Genomic DNA, 21,205 nt, shown 5'->3' with positions numbered 1-21,205 from the left:
TATAGTTAATGCAAACTTTATTTATAAAAGACTCTTAAATTAGTCGTCTCATGCCATGCATTCATTCAGTATGTTGACCCTTCAGGGCGACAGGGAGAAGAGCTCACAAACAGAAAGGAAAACTACGAAAGAGTTTCTAGTAGTTAACAGCTAGGAAAGATTAGGACCATTTTACAAATGAGCAATTAAAAACAAAAGAAAAAGATCTGGAAACTAGTCTGCGCACAGAGGAGGGCAGCTGTTTACAAGTCTGTGCACTAAACTAACCCACAGTCTTCTAGCAGCGGGTACTGACGGAGAGAAGCAGAGTATGTACAAGGACTTGTGCCACACGACTCCTCCCCCAGCTCCACGGCATGACGGACACCTGTGGGTGCACACTAGGGCGGCCGAGGCCACGCGGCCCTGTGAGGACAGCATGTCTAGTTTCGTCAACTAAAGCTGCAGGGGCCAGGGAGGGGCCACTTCACTTGCGACTGCTCTTTATTCTCTCCAGTCTTTTTTTCAAGTCATCGATGTTAGCTGTGGAAGAGGAGGAGGTGGTCATGGTTCCTGAAGAGTGAGTCTGGTTGGAATCCAAGTCTGAGTGCTGGTGCTGCTCGCGGGACTCCCGGAGCTGAGAGAGCTTGCTGTGGAGCATATCTGTGGAGGATGCCACGGTAGGAACTGCGGGTTTGGAGAGCAAAGAGGTCAGGGGAGGCCGGTCATCTTGCTGTTGAGAGAAGAAAGGCTGTCTGAGACCAGGGCAGGAATGTCATGACGCAGCTCCATGACAACCAATACCGAGGCTGAGCCACCTCTCTGTGGGCCAGCCACACCGACCTGCCTGACCCTCACAGAAGGAGCAGTACCTTCGTGTTGTCCAGACCACAGCGCTGTCGCAGGATCTTTAGCCTTTCCAAGTAGACCGATGGTCCCACCTCTTCTCCATTTGTGTTACCTATGGAGGACACTGTGCTTGTGGGAGTGGGCACACATGTGACCTCCATCTGAGGAGAGATGCCTAGAGAGGAAAACGTAGAAAGAATATTCAGATATAAACATAATCAACCCCTTTCTAAACTGCCTTGGTTAATCTCCCACCAAAAAGAACAATTATAAATTTCCTGGGCCTTGAAGAGCATCATTGTACTTAAAAACTAAAAAAAAAATATGAGAATCCACCTGGAATTAGTGATAAAGGGTGCTCAGAAATATACAAGCTATGCTTCTTGAGAACTTCAAGAACTGAAACAGAAAGGCAGAATGTAAACTGGGTCACCCATCTACATCCTGGGTTATGCAAGGGGGCATATTCCAGTAATCCCAGGACTGACATGAGCAATCCAGAAAACCTAAACTACTCCTGGAGATACTGTAACTCCCCAACTGAAAAACCCAAGAACCTTAAATGTGCAGAAAAACCAGATTAGATTTGGACCACATGACACACGGGGCAAGCTCTTTCTCAAACCTGTGAAGGAGCCAAGGCTGTGGCTTAGTCATGTGGATGGAGAGAGGGGGTACTGTCTTGTAACCCTCTCTCTAAGACCAATATCCTGGCGGGAGAGGAGAAAACCTAAAACAAGACCAAAACAACAACAACAAAACATCCACCATGGTTCCTAAATTTCTGAGAAGGAACAATCAAAATACAAATGCATTATTATTATTATTTTGAGTCAAGATCTTGCTCTGCTGTCCAGGCTGGAGTGCAGGGGCATGATCATGGCTTGCCACATCCTCAACTCCTGGGCTCAAGTGATTCTCCTGCTTCAGCCTCCTGGGTAGCTGGAACTACAGGTGTGTACCACCATGTCTGGCTGATTGTTTTACTTTTTGTAGAAACGAGTTCTCTTTATGTTGCCCAGGCTTGTCTCGAACCCCTGGGCTCAAGCAATCCTCCCGCCTTGGCTTCCTAAAGTGCTAGGATTACAGGTGTGAACCACTGTGCCCGGCCATGCAAATGAATTATAAAGGCCCCAAAGATAAGGTACTGGGAGGAAGAACTGACTTACAGTAAATAGAAAAGTAGAACAGGTTACTCCGGGGAAAAAGGAATTAATCCTTTGATGTAAAGATGAGATTACACTGAGAGGGTGCAAAATGAACGAAGAACCATGTAAAAGCCAACAATAAGAGGTGTTGGAATATTCTAGGACATAAAACCAATTCAATCATCAGGGAATGGGATCACATGCTTGTGTTGCAAATATGCTGATTATGCCACAGATATAAATCACGTGTTGAACATCACCAGAAAGAACTTTGGAAATGAGAGAATGCCTACCCTGATCAACCAAACCCTGGTATGGCTATCCGTGGCATACTGTCTGACATTTTGCCCACCACACTTCAAGATAGATTCTTAAGGTCTTAAAGAGAGGTAAAGTGTCAAAAATAAAAATATCCCAACTGTTTTAGAGAACACAATTGAACTACAGCTTCAGCTAGCAAGATAAATGCTGAGACGGAACATGATGGAATCTGAAAACCATCATGTTCCCCATTGGGGTGTGCTTTTACAGGCAAGCAAACCCTCAAATGTGAGGGTAGCTGAGCTTCACTTAACCTGGAAATAACCAAGCACAGGGCTGATGAGAGGGAACTTGTGCAGGTGGGTCTGTCTTTTCTTTGTTTAAAGTTCAGACAGCTTTTTTTTTTTTTGAGTCAGAGTCTCACTCTCTGACTCAGGCTGGAGTGCAGTGGCGTGCTGCAGCCTTGATTTGCTGGGTTCAGGCTATCCTTCCGTCTCAGCTTTCCGAGTAGCTAGGATTACAGGTGCACACTACCACGCCCAGCTAATTTTTTGATTTATTGTAGAGATGAGGTCTCGTCAAGTTGCCCAGGCTGGTTTCAAACCCGTGGGCTCAAGCAATCCTCTCACCTCGGCCTCCTAAAGTGCTGGGATTATAGGTGTGAACCACCGTGTCCGGCCAAGACAGCTATTTTCTGTAACCGAAGTCTCCTGGGTCTTCTTTTTGTCTCTAGATCCTGTAATCAGTAATTCTCAAACAGTGGCTTTTTCACCGTGGGGGCAGTAACATTTCAGCTTCAATGTAGTTACTGGTTTCATTCATATCATTCAACAAATATAGTCATGTGTTGCTTAACAGCAGGAACACATTCTGAGAAATGTGTGGTTAGGTGGGTTCATCGCTGGTGAATATCACAGAGTGTACATATTCAAACCTAGATGGCACAGCCTACTACACACCTAGGCTATATGGTATAGCCTATTGCTCCTAGACTATGAACCTGTACAGCATGTTACTGTACTGAATACTGTAGACAACTATAACACAATGGTAAGTATTTGTGATCTAAACATAGAAAAGAAGTTGGGTGCAATGGCTCATGCCTGTAATTCCAGGTGGGGTGGCAGTGCACACCTAGAGTTCCAGGAACTTGAGAGGCTGAGGCAGAAGGATTGCCTAAGTCCAGGAGGTCAAGGATGCAGTGAGCCATGATTGTGCCACCACACTCCAGCCTGGATAAAAAATAAAAGAAAGAAAGAAGGAAAGAAAGAAAAGCCCTCAAGAAGGCACATGTCTGGTGTGTTTCAGTAACAACAAGGAGGCTGGGGGGACTGGGGTGGAATGAGTTATGGAGAGCACAGGCAGCAGGGGATGAGGGCCCAGAGGTATTGATCGGTCATATAAGGTAGGACCTCAGAGCCCTTTGCAAGGCTTTGGCTGAAAAGTAGAACCTCTGGAAAACGCTTCTGAAGAGTTGTTTTGATGCTACGCGTAGAAATGAACAGAAGTAGGCAAGGATGGAAGCAAGGACATCAGGTAGGAAGACAACGCTGTAATCCAGGTGAGAGAAAACAGCTGAGACCAAGTGGTAGCAGTGAAGGTGAGGAGAAGTATGGGTAGACTCTACAACTAGTTTGCAGGTAGAGGCAAAAGGATTTCCAGACAGAAAGGAAGAGGAGACTCAGAAGCTTTGGGTCTGAACAAACTAGAAGGGCAGAGTTGCTTGCTATCAACGAGATAGGGAAGAATGCAGATAGAGCAGGTTTTGGGGGAGGAGCAGAAGTTTCGTTTTTGACATGGAGCGTTTCCAAGTTCTGTGAGAAACCTAGGTACAGATGCCATGCAGGATACAACAGTTTGGAGATTAGGAAGGAGGTCTAAGCTGAAGACTTAAATGGTACTTAAGTGGTGAGAGTAGATAAATTTCTTAGGGAATAAGAAGAAAAGAGAAGACATAACCATAGACTGAACCTTGGTGGATGTCAACATTAAGGGGCCAAGAAAAGCAACAATGAGTCAAAGGCCTTGCAAGAAAGAACAGTAGTTAGGCTGGAGGAAAACCAAGACAGTGTGGAGAACCGGAAACCAAGTGAAAACGTTGTCTCAAGGGCAGGGAACAATGACCATGCCAAATATGGAAGCCAGATGGCTGAGAATTGACCACTAGATATAGCAAGGAGATCACTGATGACCACCAAGTACTAAGGTTATGGATATGAACTTGTATCACCATGACTTCGGGTTCCGGAGCTGGGAGCTATTTTGAGCTTATTCTTGGCCTGAAACTACTAAAAGACATCTACCTGTTGAAGTGGGAATACGGCCTTTGCCCTCTCTCTCCATCTCAATCACCCGGAGGCCCCTCTCAACATAGCTCTGGAAGAACTGTGAGGAATTTTTCAGAAATGGTTCAATGTCGGCATCTGAGTATTTCTTCTTATATTCATATAGCTCTGCTAGTCCCTGGTGAACAAGAAAAAGGAAGAGGTGGCGATGAATGTTGGTGTCTCTTTTCCATAAAGCAGATCTCCATTCTATTTAACCCTTCACTCTCACCTCTTTAGTGTTCTCTTTAGAGCCAATCTTCTTGAAAATCTCAGCTAGGAAATCATTCACTTTGGCCTTTGATGATTTTTCATCCTGAAAAGTTGAAAGACACAAAGGAATGGTTATATTTGAGCTCTTAATTAGGAGCCTATGGTTGGACATGAACAGATTATATCTCAAAATCTGGGCCTTATTGATATGTTCCTACAAATGACAGAAGCACCAACACTGGTCTGTAGCAGAAGTACTGACAGTCTGGGTCACTGAATGCCTCCAGTCTCAGAATTCACTTCAGCTTGAAGAAGCAGCTGGCCCATCCCTCCTGAACAAACAGAGCTAGCTCACAGTAGATTAATCTGGTGACCAGTGCTTCAGGCACCTTTCTTGGGGAACTAAAAGCACATGGTTATAAGTAGTTTAGCTCTTACGCTTTCAAGGTGAATGTGGTTATTACACTATAGCAATCTCCGAGCCTCCTCTTTGGGCCTGAGAGTCTCCAGGTGACCTACACCTTTACAAGGTCGCTTCCAGTGCAACCTCATTTTCCTTAGTCTTCTAAGTCAGGTCACTCACTATTCGAGATGCTCCCTTTTCTGTCTCCTTATCAGACTTGCTCCCAGTCTGGTCCATACTGTGCTTCATCATCCGGCACAGGTGGGCCTCCAGCTCAGACTCGTTCTTGTTTTCAATCATTGTGAGGTGGTCTAGGATCTGAGGGAGCCAAGTGCACAATCAATGTCAGCTGCCATCTCCACAATGCTCCCTCAGCTCTCAGAGACCAGTCGCTCTTCTCACTCACCTTGGGCCCTTTCAGTTTGCATAAGGTGTGCAGCAGGGTCTTCAGGGTCCTTATGGGAAATTCACTTTTGCATTGCTTCAGTTTCTCTTTGGGGAAAACCTTCATGAAAATGTGGATATCCAAAAGAATTCTGTCCAGGTTAATGCTGTTGATGGTGTCAGGCAATAGTCGAACCATCCTCCAGAGACACTATTGAAAAAAGAAGAGTTAGACTAAAGAATGGGGATAGTTTATCACCATTCATCTTCCCTACGCTCTGGGCCCCCTTCTAAAAATGGTCAAGGATATAAATGTGGTGCATCATAGCTTTCAAGTCTGCTGCTAAAACATGAAAAATTTTAGTCACTATAACCATGCCACTGGCTGAAGTGTAACCAGTCATCCATCTATCGTACATCTCTCTACTCCTCCTTCTTGCTCTCCAGAGGTAGGGGCCATCATTTAATGACCTGAATATGTGGAAATTCTGCCTTGAGTTTTTATGGTACCTGAGAGTAGAGTAGAGTTCATGCTGCGAAACCAAATCTAACTCAAAATATCTTTTTTATTTTTTTTGAATTAGAGTCTCACTCTGTCGCCCAGACTGGAGTGCAATGGCTGTTCCCGGCCACCGCAGCCTCGACCTGCTGGGCTCCGGCGATCCTTCCGCCTCAGTCTTCCAAGTAGCTGGAACTACAGGCGCGCTACCACGCCCAGCTAACTTTTTTTATTTATTGTAGAGATGAGGTCTCACCAAGTTGCCCAGGCAGGTCTTGAACCCGCGGGCTCAGGCAATTCACTCACCTAGGCCTCCCAAAGCATGGGATTACAGGCTGAGCCACCGAGCCCGGCCTCAAAATATCTTATACTAATACAGTGTAATAAAGTTTTAACATTAGTGCTATGTTCATGTGGAGTTTTCCATGAAAGAGATGAAATGATATTTCTCATCAAAGTTCTTGCCTTTTGATCCTAGAAGAATAGGTGAAATATTTATAATATAGCTCCTCCTTTTCATTGTTTGAGGCCAAAAATTATTGAGGTCTAAGCTTGGGGTATAAATTGGAGGAGGGGAAAACTGAAGACCAATTATATTTTTCAGGTGTGACTTGGCTAACTTGAGCCCATTTGTTTCTTAGTTCCAACTCCTCTTTCCCCATACTTTAACAAAGTGATTGTATCTTAGAAAAGAGCTGAAATCATTTCAACTTCACCTTCATAACAAGCTCTGAGAATTTGGGAGAACTGGCTGTTGCTAGCAGGCTGTCTTGGAGCAAAACAAGTAGGGCGCTGGAAAAAAAAAAACATAACAGCATTAACAAGTTACAGACTTGCATTCCAATTAAAATCAGTCATTGGAAGGGCAAGTGTGATTGCTCTCTATCCATCTAATTGAGATGACCATTGAGAGCACAGGGGTCAGGAATTGTGTTGGACTACTGGACATTCACTTGAGAAAATTAACATCATTTAAGCCAAGTTACCACTTACTAAATGGTAAAGTTTATCACTCCATTTTTCAGTGTCTTTGGTAGCTGAGAAACTGAAAAATGTTACTGTCTCATTCTAGAAAAATTCCTATTGGCTAGCTTATTGAGTAATTACTAGTTTTGACTATTGTCTCAGGCTGAAATACCTTTGGTCTATGATGAAGAAAAGAGTTAATACATCACTTTACTAGAGTTATGACTGATCTAGTGACTTTATGGTTTCTAGTACAGACACAAAAGGGGATGTCCCGGCTCTAATGACTGAGAGTACGGACATACCTCAGGATGTTGGTCTGGTCTGACTTCTCCAGAACCTTCACCACCAGGAGGTTCACGGAGCGGATCACCTGCTGTCCTTCCTCTAGATCTTCAATCCGAGAGTCCAGCATTAAGGTGATGAGGCCATGCATGAGGTCTTTCAGTACTCCAGTGGAGGCCTCCCGGGCCAGGCTTTCTATTTGAAACAGCTATCCAGACATAATTGGGTCAGAAAGGTTTACAACTCAGTATAGAAGTAAAAAGATAAATGTGCGGAGCATATTCTGGTACACAATTCTATTATATTCCCTAAAATTTAGAGTATTAAGGGGAAAGAAAAATCACCACATTCTCCCAAGCTTCTAGTAATAGGCAAAATTAACTTGTGTGCTTCCTTCTAATTATAAAGTATTTGTTTTTACATGTGAAATTATTTGTCATTATGCACAATTTCTCACTACTGGCTAATTGGTGTCATATTTCTAGCAGGAAGCTGACTTCTAGGTAGTCTGTAAGCATTCTACTTCATACCCTAACACCCTAACAATAAGAAAAGCTGGAGCATAACCCAACATCCAACAGAAGCAGTCAGTAGCTTGCTAAACGATGTGTGTAAAATCCCACCAAGTGACACAGGACTCACTGAAACACATGCATGGACTTTAGCTTCAGCAGATGGGCAGGATGAGAGACCGATGGGAAGCTCAAGTTCTGCAGAGGTGCCCTTACCGAAATCATGTTGCCAATGATACAGCTATATAACTTGATGATCTCATCCTTCTCCAATTTCTCATCTGCCATGTGTGTGTTGTAGATGAGTCTTAGCTGCATAAATGTGGCTATCAGAAACTGATCAATATGGCCAGACATGGCTTCAGCTTTGTCTTCCTGTCTCAGGACCTCATCAATCTGAGAACAAAAAATTCAAGATACATTTTCCAAGCTTCATAGTTCTGAAATAGCAGGAAGCCACTACATGGGACTTCTCTGAAAGAATATTTATCAGCAAAGCACTTCTAATATCTTACCTTGAAAAAAACCCAGTCACTTTACATACAAATAACTAGTCCTTCGGGATTCAATTATTCAACAAATATTTATTGAGCAAGATACTGTTAGGTGAATCAGTCACAGATCCTATTCTAAGAGACTATCTAGTTCAGGGAATAATAATCTCTGTGTTTAAACGTTTAATTTAAAGAGTGCTTTTTAGACTCTCTAGACAGGGCTGATATTAAGGTCTCCATTTACTAGATGAGAAAATTAAGGATGAGAAAGAGCATACTACTTAGTCCAAACTCAAAACTCAGGTTTCTTATAAATTGGTCCATTGATCTTTGTTTCAGTACATTGATTGTCATTAATGGTAATTAAGCACTATACTTCTATACAACTTATTGCCAAGTTCTGTGGACTCTACTTGCAAAAAGATACCCTGAAAGCACGCACTTTTCTTCTCCACCATTATCATCCTAGTGGCACATGATCTGTTTTTTTTTTTTTGAGTTGGCGTCGCATTCTGTTACCCAGGCTGGAGTACAGTGGCATGCTGATGGCCACCACAGCCTCAACCTACTGGGCTCAGGCAATCCTTTCACCTCAGCCTTCCCAATAGCTGAAACTACAGCACACTACCATGCCCAACTAATTTTATTTATTTATTGTGGAGACAGTCTCGCCAAGTTGCCCGGGCTGATCTCAAACCTCTGGGCTCAGACAGTCCTCTTGCCTCTGCCTGCCAAAGTGCTGTGATTACAGACATGAGCCACTGTGCCTGCTGATATTTTCTACACCACTCCCCCCGCCCGCCCAAGTCAGAGTCTCACTCTGTTGCCCTGGAGTACAGTGGCATGCTCACAGCCACAGCAGCCTCGACCCACTGGGTTCAGGTGATCTTTCTGCCTCAGCTTTCCAAGTAGCTGGAACCACAGGAATGTGCCACCATGCCCAGCTAATCTTTTTTTTGAGTTGGAGTCTCACTCTGTTGCCCAGGCTGAAGTACAGTGGCACGTTCACAGCCACCGCAGCCTCGACCTGCTGGGCTCAGGCAATCCTTTCGCTTCAGCCTTCCAAGTAGCTGGAACTACAGGCACGCGCCAACATGCCTGGCTAAATTTTTGATTTATTGTAGAGACAAGGTCTCACCATGTTGCCCAGGTTGGTCTCAAACCCATGAACTCAGACAATCCTCTCACCTCCCCCTCCCAAAGTGCTGGGATTATAGGTGTGAGCTACCATGCCCAGCCCGATATTATCTTTCATATGAATTTTGGCCATGGCTTCCCAACAGGTCTCCTGAAAGTCACTCTTGCCCTGACTATATAATCTGGTCTCTAGAGTGGCCAGAATAACTTTTTCCACAATAAAAAAAAAGTGCAAACCATTGTAGAAACGCTGAGAGTTATAGTAAAGGGACCATTTTTTTCTTTTGGGTGAGCTGGAGTCTTACTCCATCACCCAGGCTGGAGTGCAGTGGCATGCTCACGGCTACCCCAGCATCGACCTGCTGGGCTCAGGTGATCTTTCCATCTCGGCCTTCCAAGTAGCCAGAACTACAGGCGCATGCTACCATGTGAGACTGATTTTTTTCATTTATTATAGAGATGAGGTCTTGCGAAGTTGCGCAGGCTAATCTTGAGCCCATGGGCTCAGGCAATCCTCTCACCTCGACATCCCGAAGTGCTGGGATTACAGGCTTGAGCCACCATTCCCGGCCCAGCAAAAGGAACTTTTTTTTTTTTGAGTTGGAGTCTCACTCTGTCACCCAGACTGGAGTTCAATGGCCGCTCCCGGCCACTGCAGCCTTGACCTGCTGGGCTCTGGATCCTTCTGCCTCAGCCTTCCAAGTAGCTGGAACTACAGGCATGCACTACCAAGCCTGGCTAATTTTTGATCTATTGTAGAGATGAGGTCTTGCCAAGTTGCCCATGCGGGTCTCGAACCCGTGGGGTCAGGCAATCCACTCACCTCAGCCTCCCAAAGCACTGGGATTACAGGCTGAGCCACCGAGCCCAGCTAAAGGAACTTTTTAATACTAAATCATTTGAGAATAAGTTGTCAATCTGATGCTCCATGACCCTCTGAAGTGCTAGTGTATATTTCTTTATAACAAGGGCATTCTCCTTCAAAATTATGATACAAATATAAAAATCAAGACAATAACATTGATATTACTGCTATCTAATCCTCAGACTGCATTCCATTTTCTCCAATGACCCCTAATTATGTCCTTTATAGTAAAAGCTCAGTCTGGAATCATCCACTGCATTTAGTTGTCATGTCTCAGTCTCTTTGCAGTCTATAACAGTTCTTCAGTTTCTCCTTGACTTTTTTGATCTTGACACTTTGTATATTTCCCTTAATTTGCATTTGTCTGATGTTTCCTCATGATTAGATCCAGGTTATGCAACATTTGAAATATGAGCAAAGTGATGCTGAACTCTCACTAGATTCTATCAGGTGGCAAATGATTTCATTTTGTTGTATTATTATTATTAGTTTTTTTGGAGAAAGTAGGATTTATTGAGAAGACAGAAAAGCTCCCACAATGGGAGGGGACCCAAGGGGGTTGCCCAATGATGTTCATTTTGATCAACTGATTAAGGTGGTGTCTGCCAGGTTTGTTCATTGTCAAATTACTCTTGGTAATTTATATTTTTCTGTAAATTTTATATATTTGTTCTTTGAATTTTGTGGGGAGGTTCTATAAACTAAGTAAATAACTTATTTTTCAATTAATTAGTGCACACACTTGTGATTTCTTAATATTATTAAATTTTTATCAACATACTGAGTTTTATTCAGTTTACTAAGTTATATTTTATTCTATTATTTAGATGCTCACACTGTTTCTCAACTGAACACAGGGAGTCTGTTCTAGCTGTTCGCTGTGTCCTACTGACATGTCCTTATTGTTCTCTGAGCCCATCCTTGCTGTATGGCACAGTGAGATATTCCAGGAACATCCTGCAATTTCTCTGATTTAGCCCTGGAATCAGCTACTTCTCCAAGGAGTCCTCATTCCTTTTTCGTGGAAAATGGTATTTAGAAGGCAAGGCCTGAGTGTGTTCATTGCTGCAGAGGTACTGCTGTATTCCACTCTACTCAATGAAAAGAGCTGAGTACAGTCATGATTCCCTTAGCGACAGCTTGGCCGACAGTGGACCACATACGCAGCAGTGGTTCCATAAGATTATGTTGCCATATTTTTATGGTATCTTTTGTTTAGATACACAAATACCATTGTGTTACAATTGCCTGTAGTATCTAGTGCAGTAACACGCTGTACAGGTTTGCAGCCTGGGAGTAAGCAATAGGCTATACCATGTAGATCTGTGTAAACATACTCTCTGATGTTCATACAATGACAAAATCGCTTAACAATGCATTTCTCACCAGGCGTGGTGGCTCACGCCTGTAATGCCAGCACTTTGGGAGGTGGAGGTGAGAGGACTGCCTGAGCCCAGGGCTTTGAGACCAGCCTAGTCAACTTGGTGAGGCCTCGTGTGCACAATAAATAAAAAAATTAGCTGGGTGTGGTGACACATGCCTGTAGTTCCAGTTACTTGGAAGGCTGAGGTAGAAAGATTGCCTGAGTCCAGCAGGTCGAGGCTATAGTGCCTGTGAGTGTGCCACTGTACTCCAGCTTGGGCAATGACAGAAGACTCTGACTCAGAAAAAAAAATACATTTCTCAGAACATGACCCTGTCATTACGCAGTGCATAACTGTATAATGTATACTCTGTGTGTGTATATATATATATAACTATATCTTTGTATGTTTATATACACACATAGTTACACAGTTACTTCTACATCTATATATGAAAACCTGAGCTTATACTATTACATCTAATTCTGGTCCAATACCAGAGTTCATTCTATTTTGCTCTCCTTCTACATTTATTCAGTATCTCCTCTCTAACAGTGAGAAACTTGGCTCCCATTTTCTTGATTATATTTATTTAGTGGCCAATCCCTTTGTATGGAGCTAGTCTCCCATCTCTGGTGCCAGCCATTCCCAAGGAAGATGCTCACTTTTCTTGGTTCAGCTCCAACCCCCCATTTTGAGCCATCCTGTATGTGCCCCCTCCCCCTCTCAACACAGGTGGATATCCCCCTCATCCTGCTTGGGGTCCTACTACCATGGCAGGCTGACTCCCTGCATGGACATCCCCTTTATTCAGCTTGGCTCTGACTCAAACTTGGTGTCACTGCTCTTGAAGGAATACCCTTCTCACAATGCTTGGGCTTAGAGAGCCTAACATTGGGCCTCTATGGCTCCCCACTCCCATCTCCCTATGCTGCAATGGTGGGTGCTTAGTTGCTGTGCCCCACCTAATATCTCTAGGACTGGACTGTTAGGGAAGGGAAGTAAAGGAAGATGAGCTGGGTATGGTGGCTTGCACCTGTAATCTCAGTACTTTGGGAGGCCAAGTATTGGCCAGATTGAGGAAGATTGAGCCCAGGAGTTCGAGACAAGCCCAGGCAACACAGCAAAATCTCATGTCTAAAAAATAAAAAAATTTTAAAAAGCTGGGTGTGGTGGCACACGTACTACTTGGGAGGCTTAGGTGGGTAAGCTGTGATGGTGCCACTGCACTCTAGTCTGGGTGACAGAGTGAGACCCTGACTCAAAAACGAAAGGGAAGAAGAAATAATTGTTTCTTTAACATATAGCTTTTTCCCTTAAAACTTTCTAATGGCCTCCCATCACACTTAAAATAAAATCCAAACAACGTATCCTGGGCACTTTTAAAGCCCTATGTTTCTCCAGTCTCATTCTGTACACTCGTCCCCTTGAACATGGTGCCCCAGGCACATGGACCTTCTACTGTTTCCTGGCACTCGAAGTTCATTCCTATCCTATGGTCTTTGTGTACTAGCTGTTTCCTCTGCTTAGAATGTTCTTAGCCCTGTGCAAATCACTTTTCCTGATCACTCAATCTAAGTAACTACTCAGTTCCTTTTCCCAATCAACCCATAAGTTACATTTACACAGTAGTTGCTGCTATCTGATATTTTCTTATTTACTTACTTGTCTCTGTCCAGCAAAACTTGAATAAGTTCCATGAGAGTTGGTACCTACTTGTTTACTGCTGCATCTCTAGTCTCTGGTTAATGAATACAATTATAAAAATGCAAACCTAAGCTGGGTACAAGAGTGTACACCTATAGTCCCAGTTACTCAGGAGGCTGACCTGGGAGGACTGCCCAGGAGTTCAAGGCAGCCATGTGCTATGATAATGCCTGTGAATAGTCACTGTACTCCAGCCTCGACAACATGGTCAGAGGTCACCTCTTAAAAAAAAAAAAAGTAAGCCGGGCTCGGTGGCTCAGTCTGTAATCCCAGCACTTTGGGAGGTTGAGGTGAGTGGATTGCCTGAGACTGCGGGTTCGAGACCCACCTGGGCAACTTGGCAAGACCTCATCTCTACAATAAATTAAAAAAAAAATTAGCCGGGCGTGGTAGCGGGTGCCTGTAGTTCCAGCTACTTGGAAGGCTGAGGCGGAAGGATCGCCGGAGCCCAGCAGGCGAGGCTGCAGTGGCTGAGAGCAGCCACTGCACTCCAGTCTGGGCAACAGAGTGAGACTCCAACTCAAAAAAAAAAAAAGTAAAGCTCTATTAGAACTATATCGTCTGAGACAAGTGATGACTGAGTGGTCCTTGTGCACTTGTCCCCTCAGGGTTGTACTGAATATTGCCTGTGTCCCCCAGTACTATGACTCTGCTAGTGTGCAACCCATCACTTTTACAGTTTCTGTGTCCACTGATGGAATTTCTATCACAGGAGCATCCCATTACCTGTGTTAGAGCTTGGATACTCGTGTTGATATCACCACTGGCTACTTGGGAGATAATGAAATTGATTGTGGATGCTGTATTACTGTGCATGTCATCGAAGTGTGGAGAAACAGCCCGGATTCTAGATAGCAGAGCAAAGGGAAAACATCAATCTCTATTACAAGACAAAGCAGTCAACCAGAGTTATTTAATTCCCCTCTAGATGTAGGTCTTAGTAAAAAATTGCCATCATTCAGATAGTAATCAGTTCTAAAAAGTTTTAGCTACTACTACAGAGAGCTCATTTCACATTTGCACTCTGATGATCGTGTACTATTTGTATTTCAATGAAAAAGGTTAACTTACTTGGGTTCGGGAATAAGGACAGGTTCAAAAATGTCATCCAGTTTGTGCTGAACAAGTTCTGGCATTTCACATCGAACTGTACCATTGTCATTCTCAATCTCATCTAGATCCAGCTGGAATTCTCGGCGGACCATCTGGGCTGCCTCAGGATGCCCACTCATGCTTCGGGCTTGGCTAAGGGAAGCAAAAAGAGGCTCCTGAACTAAAAGAGATTTCTTAACCAAAGGGCAAGAGTAGCATTGCCAGTTGTCCCAAAGCTTCAGGACAGATGTTCAACTTCTGGTTTCAGCCCCCCTGAATGATTTAAGTCGTTGAGTCTAAGCAAATGCCCTCAGTGGGCAACAATATTGGCTCATGAGTATCTAAGAGAGCAGATAACTTTAATTTGTACTTCTACTATCTGTCAAGTTATAAATATTCACTTTAGTTCTCTAAAGCCAACAAATCTTGTACTTCTATTCCAGATGGAGCAGAAAATAATTAATAAAGTATATTTATATTGGCTTAAAACTCCTCACTATTTATATACAAATATATAAGAAAAATCGAGACTGGCTGGTTCTTTTCCACCAAATTAACTAGTGTTTCAGTTTTCCTAGTCATAAGTACCATTCCATGCTGTGTTCAGTACATTTTATACTTTGAGGGATAGTTGTCACCCCATTTTAGGAATATTCACTCTTGACAGGGCCAGTTTTACATCCAAGAAATAGGGATTCAAAAGTTTCCAAATTCAAAGTGGTTAAAATTATACTCATGACACAACCCAAAAATAGAGCCGTCTTGCTTAGGAGGCAGTATTTTGAGTTGCCAAGCCAGTTCTGGGTTGCATGCATTTAATTTAGCCTTATCTCAAGAACAGGGAACTAAACACAAGTATAACACAAGGAAGAAGGCCAGATGACACTGAGTTGCCATTTCTGCTAGTCAGTAAACTTTTCTGGAAGGCTTGATTGATGGGTACTTATGGACACCCTCTATCCTGGTTATAAACTCTAAGTCAGTTGCCTTCCAGAGGGGATGAAGCCAAGTCAGAAGTTAGAAAGATATAAGAGTCCTGCTAATGAGAAATTAGCAGGCAGTACTTACATCCTATAAGTGCGATACATAATTCTGTCCACGGAAAAGCAGTGAAAGAAGGCACAAGACCATTTAGAAGTGGTTTTGAGACAAAGACAATGAAGACCGAAGGATTAAACATTTGGTTACAAGACATTTACTCAGACACTCTGTCATGCATGATAATGGCTACAAGAACTCAAGATTATGTTACGGGACAAGCTCTTGAGCACACAAGGCAAAGTCCACAGAGATGCTCTCAGACAACTTCTCTTTCTACATACTTGAGTTTGGAAGACATGTCCTCAGCTGGTCCCTTGCGTAACATGTTGGCATTGGAGCTGATGTTCTGCGTGCGCTGAGGCTTCTCTTCCACCTGTTTAATTGGTGCGGCAGAGGGCCTCTTTGCCGACCGCTTAATCCTCTCCTCCAACATGCTCATATCCTTTTCAGAAAGCTATAAAAAGATGCCAAATTTAGTTTATTTGCACATCCATCTACTAAAGTATGAGGAGAATTTAAAAACCTAATGGGAGGACTCAAGAATACCTATTTTCATATCGAAGCAAATAGAACCTACTATGTAAGGATAAATTTACTTTCAAAACACTACATATTAAAACCTACTACTGTCAATACCTGCCTAGTTGCTATAAAGGAGACACGAAAGAAGGACAGAAGAGGAACGACAATTAATAACTACAAATAAAAAGTTAAAACATTAAATGAAGTTTGCCCATTTTTGTTTTGTCACCACTATCCAGCTGTGTGACGATGGGCAAGAAACTTCACTTTATTGTTTTGTTACCACTATCCAGCTGTGTGACGATGGGCAAGAAACTTCACTTTAGTCCCCTGTAAAATTCCCAACTGCTTTATAACCTCCACTCGGTGGTAGTGAGAATTTAATTAGTAGTTATAATTATTAGTTATAATTATAAATAAAAATATTTCAGCATAGCATAAATATATGGTGACACTACGAGGCTACTGGAGAGAAGAACTGAGCTCAGCCACAACTGTGACTGGCTCAAAGGAAATAAGAAGCCAGAGGCAGAACCTATTGTGCCTGGAAAATTGGCTCATGGCTTATAGCTCTTGACTGACAGACACCAGTATCTACACTGTACACAAGTGAGTACTTGTTAACTAAAAACTAAGTGCATTAAAAATTACAGAGCAGATTGCCAGTCTGAATTTAAACCCTGGACTAGCTCAGATTTTTTTATTTAAAAATAGCTCTCATTTCTGAGCATTCTATTCATAGCAATCTGTTTTAGAAAAGAAAAACATAGCCGGGTGCAGTGGCTCATGCCTGTAAACCCAGCACTTTGGGAGGCCGAGGTGAAAGGATTGCCTGAGTCCAGGGGTCTGAGGCCAGCCTGGGTAACTTGGTGAGATCTTGTCTAAACAATAAATCAAAAAAATTAGCCAGGCATAGTGGTGCACGCCTATAGTCCTCAGCTACTTGGAAGGCTGAAGTGGAAGGATCGCCCGAGTCCAGCAGCTCAAGGCTGTGGTGGCCGTGAGCAGGTCCCACTGCCCTCCAGCCTGGGCGAGAGTGAGACTCAAAAAAAAAAAAAAAAGAAAACTAGATTTCCAGTAAAACACAGCCTGATCAGAGATACCTTAAGAGTCTATCTGGATTCTAGGCACATTGATAGACTGAGTTTACTAAAAAGTTGTAAAAAACTTAGCTACAATTGAGATGACAGGAGACCTAACACCTAGGGGATCTTGCAATTCTTTTCACAACATACTGACAAAACTCAGAGAAGAGTCACTCACATTTCCAATCAGTCTGAACACCTGATCCCCATGTACATTATACACCGTTACGATGGTGTTGAGGGCAGCATTGCGTACAGCATTGTCACGGTCGCCTATGTGAACAGCTATTTCCTTTAAGGCTTTTCCTGGGGTTGGTTGGCAAACATTCATGCCATAGGACTCAACCAGACATCCCAGCTCTTCCAGGCACTCTGAAAGGGGCGAAAGGCTAGATTAATGAGACTCAACACATTTGGCATAGAGACTTATCCTTACAAGAGAAATTTCCCTTGGTATATATGAAGGACTAAAATCTTATTCTGGCTCTGCATAGAATTTTTGTTAATTGCCTGTTACCAATGAAACCAAGGGAAAAGATGCCTGTGAGTCAGATGGCCCCTGTGCACTTGATTTTGTCACCAGGGTGGTACTGAGTGGTGCCTGTATCACCTGATATCAAGGCTCCACCAGTGTGCAACTCATCAATCTCACAGTCTAAATCATAAGGTTGAAATTAAAACTATACAGACACTGAAGAAATGTCCTTGTTCATCCATAAACTATTTCTTCTATAGGTTGCTGCTGCAGAGACTCACGTCTCAATTTTAATTGTTGCTTCACCTGCTCTCTGCTTAGAATTTTTGGATTTGGTTCCTTCCATGATGAAGGGGAACATCTTGCTAGCTGGGTAGACAAGGCACATCCGGTTCAGGATGGCACGAACATCTTTACGAATGACATCCTTTGGTTCTCCAACCTAGTCAACAAGGAAAATAATGATGGAGTGAGGCATTTTCTAAGTAGCAAGGTTCTCACCATGCATTACTACATCTTGAAAGAACAGGGACATAGGAATGAGTGGTGGAAGGAATCATCAAATAATCAATGAAAAGGGAGAGGGAATAAAAGTATAGGAACAAAATCAGCCGGGAACTTAAGTAGTCTCCCAGAGAGAGAACAACACATTACCTTGAGGACAAGATAGGGAATGAAGGAAGATGCTTCATTCTCAGTAAGATGATACTCTTCCTCACTTAGCAGGTTAAAAAGCAATTTTAAATATTCTAGTGCTTTCATCAGGACGCTTGTATTGGTGTCAAAAAACCGCAGGGTAAGCCACTTTAAGATAAGATCCAGGCAACCAATGACACCTTCTTTTTCACTCTCCAAGTGCTTAAAACAAAACAAAACAAAACAAAACTCTCATAAACAAGGATGTATAGAAACTTAAGCTCTATCCAATGTAATACTACAAGAAAATGACTGACAGTGGTGGGAAACTATGGGGGAGAGGAGGGGAAGGGAGATGGGATTAACGGTAGTAAATATCTGTCTGGGGATGGGGAGACACCTCTTTTCAACAAGGGTGCCTGAACGAAGCATATTTGTATACCTAATCCTTAACTGTACCCCACAATATCATAATAAAATATATTGATTAAAAAAAAAAAAAGAAAAGAAACTTGAGTTCTACTAGGCAAGAACCTCTGAAATTTTACTGGAGCCCAAAAAGAAAATGACAGATTTCTAAGTCTCCAATTAAGAACTAAAAAAATATAGACAGTTATTTATTCAATCAAATAAGCTCTACAAAACAGAAAACAGGATATATTCCATTTCCTTTACAAGTCCTGCAAACTTCTGATTATTTCACAGGACTCAGTATTTTCACATGCCTGAGATACATGCATATTTATCTATTGCAGACTTACATCAACCATGACAGCTAGGGCTTTGTTATGATGCTGAAAGTCTGAGTGAAACATCTCATCTTGTAACCATTTAGCTACACAGCTAGACATCTGAGTCTTTAGTTGCTCAATGTATTCATCCCGTGGTGTAGTGAAATTCCACTTTAGCACCTGAAAAAAAGCACAGTAAAAGGGGGCCATAAGGTGCTCAATTAAAATGACATAGAGAGCCTTATATAATGCAGCTGCAGGAACAATTTATTTTATTTCATTTTAGTTTTTGAGCCGGAGTCTCACTCTGTCGCCCAGGCTGGAATGCGGTGGCATGCTCACGGCTGGGCTCAGGTGATCCTTTCGCCTCCGCCTTCCAAGTAGTTGGAACTACAGGCACCACCATGCCCAGCTAATTTTTAAATTTTATTGTAAAGATGAGGTCTTGCCAAGTTGCCCAGGTTGGTTTTGATCCCATGGGCTCAGGCAATCCTCTCACCTTGGCCTCTCAAAGTGCTGGGATTATAGGCATAAGCCATTGCACCCAGCCTGCAGGAACAATTTAATATGATATTTTTAAATTTAACAAGATTTGTAATTAAATATGAATACAAAATGTCCTCTCAAGTTGTCACATTTCTAGCATCTTAACTCTAAAAATCTAGGAATAGAATTTTTCATGATTCTTACTGGAAAAATCAATGTACATTATAACTGTATAACGCTGCTGCTACAACTTTAATAGAGCAAATATTTGAAGCGTCTATCAAAATGTCTATCAAAATGCATATGCTCATTCTAGGAATATAGATATTAAATATTATCACATATGTGTACAAAGACTTATATTCAAAGATACTTACAGCAGCACAGTTTACAATAGTGAAAAGACCAGAAACAACCTAAATGTCCAATATAGTGAGTTCGGGATAAAGAAAGGTACATACATATAATGTATCAACAAAAACAATTGTACACATATACACATACAGAGATCTAACTGATCTTCCAGATATTTCAAACATCATTAAAAGAAAATAGTAAGACACAGAACAAAGAGTATGACATGTCCTCATCTGTGTAAAGAGAGGTCTATATATAAATATTTATGATTATATAGGTATGAAATATTTCTGGAGTATTAAACAGAAAAACTGGGTACTAGTTCTATTCTATAGTTTATTTTGTAGGGATTAATGCTCCCATAAAGTTATCTAAGAGAAACAATGAGATAATTTATAAGCAAAAGATTCAGTTAATTATTAGATATCCCACAACAACATGAATCTCAGACCGTGAAACTATTGCTAATTAACAAAAGTAAATAACCAAGCACAAAAACTCCTTTAGAGCCTTATTCCTTCCCTACCTTCAATCCTTTTTCATCTCTCATCCTCTGTTCTTTTCCATTTGGAACAGCAATAAAAATTGGCCCAGATTTGTCTTCATCCTCCTTCAAACTGGTTTTGCTTGGCACCTTCTTTCCTTGTGTACTCTACAACCAAGGTTAAGGGAATGTTGATTAGCTAGGCTGCTTCTCCTTGAGAATAATATGTTGGTGACCAGTAAAAGGGTACTAGGGAACTCAGAGACATCTCTTTATACACTCTACATGAAATAAACAGATGTATCACAGAAGCTTGTATATGTTTTTATATAGGTTGTCTAGAACTTTTTCTTTTCTTTTCTTTTTTTTAAGTTGGAGTCTCACTTTTATCGCCCAGGATAGACTGTAGTGGCACGCTCACAGCTACCACAGCCTCGACCTGCTGGGCTTAGACGATCCTTCCACCTCAGCCTTCCAAGTAGCTGGAACTACATATGCACGCTGACACGCCTGGCTAGTTTTTGTGATTTATTGTAGAGACGAGGTCTAAACAAGTTGCTCAGGCTGGTCTTGAACCCCCAGGCTCAGGTAATCCTCTTGCCTCAGCTCCCAAAGTGCTGGGATTATAGACTGAGCCACTGCGCTCGGCCCAGAAAGTTTTTTAAGATTATTCTTGAGGAACTGTTGGTTGGTTCTTTGGCATGGTATATAGTTAGAAAAGCTGCTATTACTGATCATTAGTCTGGACCACAACCCTTTTATGTATTGAGTAATTCTTTTCCTTCTTGAAATCTTTAATACTATTCTAGCCGGGCTTGGTGGTTCAGCCTGCAATCCCGCACTTTAGGAGGCTGAGGTGAGTGGATTGCCTGAGCCCATGGGTTTGAGACCCGCCTAGGCAACTTG

The 21,205-nt window shown here is 42.4% G+C and overlaps 1 protein-coding gene across 1 annotated transcript in view; it reads right to left on the bottom strand.

The window, feature by feature from the left end:
• CKAP5 (cytoskeleton associated protein 5) overlaps positions 1 to 21,205 on the bottom strand; it is a 28,794-nt gene continuing 7,589 nt past the window's right edge. Inside the window, exons 5-21 of the mRNA XM_008065348.1 lie at positions 20,342 to 20,467; positions 19,003 to 19,152; positions 18,260 to 18,463; positions 17,912 to 18,047; positions 17,309 to 17,502; positions 15,805 to 15,977; positions 14,462 to 14,635; positions 14,117 to 14,237; positions 8,040 to 8,219; positions 7,332 to 7,519; positions 6,777 to 6,852; positions 5,584 to 5,772; positions 5,358 to 5,495; positions 4,794 to 4,877; positions 4,541 to 4,700; positions 852 to 1,003; positions 1 to 712 (exon numbers count right to left, since the gene is read on the bottom strand). Coding sequence (XP_008063539.1) covers positions 467 to 712; positions 852 to 1,003; positions 4,541 to 4,700; positions 4,794 to 4,877; positions 5,358 to 5,495; positions 5,584 to 5,772; positions 6,777 to 6,852; positions 7,332 to 7,519; positions 8,040 to 8,219; positions 14,117 to 14,237; positions 14,462 to 14,635; positions 15,805 to 15,977; positions 17,309 to 17,502; positions 17,912 to 18,047; positions 18,260 to 18,463; positions 19,003 to 19,152; positions 20,342 to 20,467 — 2,691 coding nt within the window. The 3' untranslated portion in view covers positions 1 to 466. The remainder of the gene's footprint in view (positions 713 to 851; positions 1,004 to 4,540; positions 4,701 to 4,793; positions 4,878 to 5,357; positions 5,496 to 5,583; positions 5,773 to 6,776; positions 6,853 to 7,331; positions 7,520 to 8,039; positions 8,220 to 14,116; positions 14,238 to 14,461; positions 14,636 to 15,804; positions 15,978 to 17,308; positions 17,503 to 17,911; positions 18,048 to 18,259; positions 18,464 to 19,002; positions 19,153 to 20,341; positions 20,468 to 21,205) is intronic.

The sequence above is a fragment of the Carlito syrichta genome, unplaced genomic scaffold (assembly GCF_000164805.1).
Source record: "Carlito syrichta isolate Samal-C Ts95f unplaced genomic scaffold, Tarsius_syrichta-2.0.1 Scaffold308253, whole genome shotgun sequence".
Lineage (NCBI taxonomy): Eukaryota > Metazoa > Chordata > Mammalia > Primates > Tarsiidae > Carlito > Carlito syrichta.
The sequence above is the reverse complement of the archived record's forward strand: the minus strand, read 5'-3'. Positions and strand labels throughout refer to the sequence as shown.